The sequence below is a fragment of the Antrostomus carolinensis genome, unplaced genomic scaffold, assembly GCF_000700745.2.
Source record: "Antrostomus carolinensis isolate BGI_N321 unplaced genomic scaffold, ASM70074v2 scaffold1802, whole genome shotgun sequence".
In the NCBI taxonomy this organism is placed as follows: domain Eukaryota; kingdom Metazoa; phylum Chordata; class Aves; order Caprimulgiformes; family Caprimulgidae; genus Antrostomus; species Antrostomus carolinensis.
In genome coordinates, this window is record NW_010298715.1 from 40,947 (window position 1) to 47,628 (window position 6,682).

General features: G+C 41.1%; 1 protein-coding gene across 1 annotated transcript in view; it reads left to right on the forward strand.

Annotated features, from left to right (window-relative positions):
- GCN1 (GCN1 activator of EIF2AK4) overlaps positions 1 to 1,297 on the forward strand; it is a gene marked incomplete at its 5' end in the record, with an annotated part of 40,216 nt that extends 38,919 nt beyond the window's left edge. Inside the window, one exon of the mRNA XM_029083628.1 lies at positions 567 to 1,297. Coding sequence (XP_028939461.1) covers positions 567 to 692 — 126 coding nt within the window. The remainder of the gene's footprint in view (positions 1 to 566) is intronic.
- Between the last annotated feature and the right edge of the window lie 5,385 nt (positions 1,298 to 6,682).

Below are 6,682 nucleotides of genomic sequence, written 5' to 3' on the forward strand. Positions count from 1 at the left end.
GGTTGCACAGGAAAGTGTCCAGGTGGGTTTGAACATCTCCAGAGATGGAGACTCCACACCCTCTCTGGGCAGCCTGTCCCAGGGCTCCAACACCCTCACAGGAAAGAAGTTTTTCCTTAAGTTTGTGTGGAACTTCTGGTGTTCCAGTTTGTGCCCATTGCCCCTTGTCCTGTCACCAGCCACCACCAAAAAGAGCCCGGCCCCATCCATTTGGCCCCCACATTTCAGATATTTATAGACACTGATGAGGTCCCCTCTCAGTCTTCTCCAGGCTGAAGAGTCCCAGCTCTCTCAGCCTCTCCTCGTAAGGCAGATGCTCCAGGCCCCTCATCATCTTTGTGGCTCTATTCTAGGATGGACTACTTTGTACATCCATTTCCACACCTTTTTCCCAAGTCTTAGCTGCTTTTGGATAGTTCCCATGTCTGGAATCATCAAACCAGATGAAGGATTTTGTATGTTTGAAAGATTGCAGATAAATACAGCTCGTAAGGCACTTACATTTGTTCTCATTTTGAAGGGTACGTCGTAAGGAATTGGTAATTGGTGTTGTCTTCCTTCCACAGTCAGTTTCCAAGATTCTAGATGGTGCCAGCTTGGAGCTTCTCAACGAAAGCTGCAGGAGGTCTCTGAAGAAGCTGGCTGGCCAGGCTGACTCTGATGAACAGATAGATGACACTATACTGACGTGATAACGAAGCTGCAGAAGACAAGAAAACACTGAACCAACCGCTGCATCAGCATTTCAACTCAAACACCTATTTTAAATGTTTTCATTTTTGAAAATGTTAATTCTGATGGGATTTAATGAAAAGGACTCCCAGAGAGTATTTTAGTATCAAATATACCAGAATAGCCTTAATTAGACCCACATTAGTTGAAAATTGAAAATTTGGTCCCCTTTTTGAAACAGATAATGCGCGAGAAACAGACATACTAATCAGTACAGGTAAATTGTGGCCAATTGTGAGATGTGGCTAGAGCACAATCAGGCTTAAACTCTGGTGACACCTATTTCCTTCCCAGGTCCTGTGCAAAAACTCGAGTACTGGAAGTATTGTTGGTCTTTTCCATGGACCCTGTCAGGAAGGAATAGAACTTGGTGAAAGTTAAAGCGTATTGTTTTTTGTGTACTGCTAACTTGCTGCTTGTGACGGTTCTGAAGACTGAAAATCCCTGTAAAACAAAGTATTTAAAATAGCCTTAGAAATCACAAATGCGAAAGGGGGATTAAATGCAGTCTGTTTGAAGAAGGAACATTTAATAAAGGCTCTGACTTTGCTCCTTCTGGTGTAAACTGTTCTTTTTCCATATTCATTTGTCAACAGACTTACCCTGTGATTTACTTTCTGGACCTGCTTTTTCTATGGCACACAGTTTGCAGAGGTGGTAGTGCTGTCATCTAAAAAAACCTTTTGCAAAACTGAGGCAAGCTAGGGTTTAAAACCGAGCCAGAACTGACACTTAATTAAATTTGTGAGTAATTACTCCAAAGTATTTTTGACTACAGCCAGTTTTTTCGGTATTCAATTTGGGAAAAGTCCTCTATTTTTATGCCTTCAAAGGCTTCACACGATACTTGGCACTTCCAACACACAGATTGGCTTTTTTGGTCAATGAATTGTACTGCTCCCAAAAAAGCAGTATTTCGTTTTACCTGGCCACATCCACCTCTTCTTTAAAAAATTTATTTTAATTTATTAATACTTTTTAAGGCACTTGATGGAAATAGTGAAAATCTTGTTGGAGAATACAAATTTTTAGAAGGAAAAATGAGCTTTATATTCTATGTAGAGTAATAGTTAAGTGAGCTTTATCTATTTTATGAAACTACACAGAAGTTGGTTGCACCTGAGAAGCCAGAGCATTAAGATTTGTTGTTTCAAATGAGTGGGTGGTGTGTGTGGGGGAAGAAGCTTCCTTGCATGTAACTCTGGATGGGTTAAACCATGATGAAGGAAGAAGAACACAATACTACAGATCATAAAATGTGAGAGTGTAAAATGTAACTACGTGGGAACACACATTCTGCTAGAATCAATTTGCCAATTGCTGTGGCAGTAGCAGCAAACAGAAAAACATTTTATCTTCACCATATGAACGCCTGAACCAGCAAGATACAATCTCCAGTAGATATCTGGGAGGGCTGTGCTCGGTTCTGGTCAAAAGTACAAGAACCTGTCAAAACATTTTTGATGTTATGTCAGCTCCCAAGCCTATGGAGTAGGCTCCTGGCAACAGAGATGTGCTGTAGGAGCCAGACAGTGGGGTACTGTTGGAAGGGACTTTGGAAAGTCAGCTAATTCACCCTTTACCTAAATAGGCTCAGCTCCAGCTGCACCATTCCTGATTTCCATATAACTGTTTTTTATAGCGCTGTATGATGGACATTCCCTAACCTCTCTATGCCATCTATTTCATTATAGAAACTTTTCAGACTGTCAGCGCTTACCTCATGTCTAAAAAAAAAAAACAATCCTCCTTGCTGCTATTTGAGTCTGTTGCTGCTTGTCCTATTTCCACAGGCAGCGAGAGGAGTTCATTTTTGCAGCAACTGCATCGTCACTTCAGTGTTCTCAGCCCTGGAGGAAACAAGTTTAGATTTTCTAAGTGTTTTCTCACAGCTTTTCATGTTTTCTAAACTTACACTGCTGCACTTTGTATTTGTTCCATTCTGATTCATATTTGCATCACGGTGTCCACTGCTGGAACAGGTCTTCTAGGGGAGAGTATTACTTTGCAAGCCCCACATAACACACACAGGATCGGAGGGGTTGGAAGGGACCTCAGGAGATCATCCAGGCCAACCCCCCCCCCCGTTGTCTGTCCCCACACAAGGGCTGGGTGTTCTATTTTTGCGACAGTGCAGTGTTGTTGACCTGCTTAGTTTGTGACCAGCTCTGAAGCCAAGCTACAAAACTGCTCTTTGGCTGTTTATTTCCAATCTTGCAGTTGGCCATTTCTACAAAACCACAGTACTTTCCAGCTGCTGTTACTGAAATTGTATTCTCCTTATTTCATAACATTTATCTGCATTCTGAAGGTAGGTTTTAATTCTGACTTTGCCTTCTAAACTATTTGCAAATCTGTTCTGCTTCTTTCTATTATCTACGGATTAAAAAATGTTTTCTCTATCTCTGCATGCAGATAATTAATGAAAATACTGAGCAGCACCAGTCCTGGCATAATCCATTGTAGAAAACCACTTGCTGCATCTTGTTTGCCAGTGAGCTGTAAGTAACTACAGCGAGTAGAAAACTTCCAAGTCCTGTTGGTGGATATTCCTTGGAGTTGCTTAATCTAGACTGTATGTTATTGCTTATGGGACTGCTGTGTGAATTCAAAGCATACTCCACTAAAATATTTAGTTTTAGACATCAGAAGTGCCCTCTTCTTTATCTTTCAGGTGGGAATAACTTGTTTTAGTATCCTGAGAACTAACTGGTCAGTAATTCCAGAGTGTATCTTTCCTTTCCCCCACCTCCCCCAGAAAAATTTGCTATTTTCCAGTCTTCTAAATCTCAATTCTTGTCTACAAGATCTCAAGGATGATTGCTAGTAGCTTAATTCAGCTGTATTTGTTTTTATTTATTGTCCTTTAAATCTTAAAACTATGTATCTAGCACTGAATTGGTAATAAAGAGTGAAAACTCAATGAAATGCTCTGCAGGATTTGTCAGTCTCGGGGCACTGGGATTTGCTTCACCAGTATTAGCTGTGTTTTGGGAGAACAGAGGAACAGCAAAGCCACACAATGCAAAACCTTTTGTGCAATGAAATACCTACAAGATTTTATGCCATTCAAAAACTACTAAATAGGTGGCAAGAAGCTCAGTGGTTGTACTGGAATCACTCACTTCATGGCACACAGGAAGGATGAAAAAAATGGCAAGTTTCTCTGAGGAATGGTCGGCTGAGCTCTTGATCACAGGCACCTCAGCTTACCTAGTTTAGCTCAGATTCTACTTGATGCTCCACAGAAACCTGTGAAAGAAAATTACAGTTAAATAGAAGCCATTTTTATTAACTTGCTAAATTTAGCCAATAAAATATCTTGGGTATTTTGATGATTTGTATTTCCACCTTATGATTTGTATTTCCACCTTATGTAACAGCAAGTGGAAAAACTCATTCATCTTTCCAAACAGCAGCTGAACTTCTGCACTCAGTTCAGTTGTTTCTGAGAGGGAGGAGTAAAAGGTAGGAGCTCACTGGCACTTGAGAATATGCTGATTTTTCAATTACAGTGAAACACTGAATTTGGGTTTTGATCGCTACTTTTCACTCACCTATTTATACACTGCAATAAAATACATCAGAGATAAAATACTCATAATTTTTCCCACAACATGAGATCTGATAAATTGATTGTGCCAACTTGGAGACTAAAGAATTAATTTTTTTTTTCTCATTTCAAATGTCTTAAAAATACCAGTTGTCAGTAAAAGATAATTTTTCCCCACAACTGTCTGTAATAACATCTTTGAACTGTCAAGCAACTGTCTCTGAGTGACAGCTGAACTGTGTGAATTTCAAGAAGATCGAAAAATAATTTATGAGAGACGTTTAAACTCAGAAGGTGCTAAAAATTTCAATGGAAAAGAGACAAATGGGAAAGCATAAAATATTCAAATATTTTGATTTTTTTCTTTAGATTAAAGTCACAGTTGGGACTGTCCATTTTCTTAGCTAACATCAAGCTGTCTCACGCTTCTCACATTATGTATTTCATGAGCTTAAAAATAAAGGTAACAGGAGTGGTGGTCACGTCAGGCTTGAGCTGGTGGGTTGTGTGCTGGATTCAAGTGATCTCCCTGCAGCTACGTGGGGTCTGCAGTTACTCTGGGGCACGTGTTGGGTTGTACAAGGGGCTGCACAAGTGCTTTACTGGGGTGGGTGATGTATGTGTGTGCAGGGGGAGTTGCTTTGGCACTGGGCTAGGCTTGGGCTAGCTGCAAACTCTTTTCTAGCAAAGTTTCTGTGAACACAAGTCTGTTAAATAACACACAGTCATGTCTGGTAACACTCCCTCCTGTCTCCTGCTCCTCAGTATCATCTGAGGATAACACAGGATGAGCTCCAAGGTGTGGTGTTTTAAATGCAGGAGTTGCAGAGTGAGGGAGATAGAGGTCAACTACATGGCTTTCAGGATGTGTGGGACTCAACAAGGGTGAGCTTTGAAGGCTGGAATACTTTTTTTGAAGGCTGGAATACTTTTTTTGAAGGCTGAGATGAAGGAAAGTTTACAACTAAAACCACAGATATTAGCCATACTGTTGATGAGAAGTATTTAGAAGACGCAATTTTATGTGCTAAAAATAAAAATAAATTATTAAACCCAGACATGCTATTTTAACCCTACTGGCTTGGTTTGTTTCCAGCTGAATTGCATACAAATTGGACAAAGATAACTGTGGAACCAAACCACAGTATCCTATGCAGAAGAAATAGGAAATTAGAATTGGTTAGGGAGAATTCCCTTAAAAAATATTCTTATTCCCCTTAACCAAACCCTATTGTATAAATACAGAGAAAAGAGTTAAGGGAAAAAGCAATACTGCTAAAAACGGCCAGTCCTTCTCTAAGAAGCATTCACAGATCACAGCTCAGTTGCGGCTGGAAGGCACTTCTGGGGCTCAGCTAGTCCAACCCCTGTACTCAAAGCACAGTTGTGCTCAGAGCCAGTTGCTCCGGGCATGGTCCAGGCAGATTGGACACAACCTCCCCTGGGCAACCTGATCACAACAGCGTGAACACCCTCACAACATCACCAACACAGTCTGCAGTGGTGATGTCCCACTGATTTCAGTCTTTTACTTGTGCTTGGGTCCTACCAAAAAGATCCTCAGAGAAAGTACATCCTACTCTTCAAGCACCTTTAGAACAACGAGATACCTGTGTCACTGAATTGCAAACTTATGGTTTAAAATTTAAAAAAATCAACTTATTTTAATTAAACACGTCAATATTTTGGTTTGACTCTACACTAAACTAGAATTACTTTTAAGATAGATGCAATACCTAGTATATTGCCTTTTTTATTGTGTTTTTACATATGTACTGAAAAGCCTTAATAACTGGGAAAGGGAGTCCTGAGTAATTTACACATTCCACACCAAAACACTGCATTGCTTGATCTCAGGAGTGCAAGTACAAATAAGAACAATTTTTTCTTACAGAAAAATAATCAAAGAGAAAACCAGCACTCTTCTTGTGCCATGTCTCCACCTAAAAGTGGAGATCACCTAAAAAGTCATCACAGTCTTGCAGAGTCTGTGTAGTCAGTATCTGTGCAATCAATAGCATAACTACTCAGTCTGATGTGTGTTACACAACGGCAAGTGCCATTTTAGACTCTATGGAGCGGATGGTGCAGGCACAGCAGCCAATGCATGTGAAGTCAAGGCCCTTCCTGAGCCATACACAGGCACATCTCTGGGTTAAAACCCTCAGGAATCTCATTCCAGATTGGCCTGGATTGTCCAGCCTGCGTGACACACCTGGCCATTTCCTATCGCTCTGCTGTGGGCTTCCTCACCTGGAGGCCAGGCTCTGAGGGGACCTGTTCTTGTAGCTGTGCCACTGCTGCTCTGGCGCACAGGCGTCTTACTGAAGAAGCAAAACCTGTTCCTAGCCATGGTGGGGGAGCGCTCCCACGAGCGGAGCCGACAGTGCCTGGGAG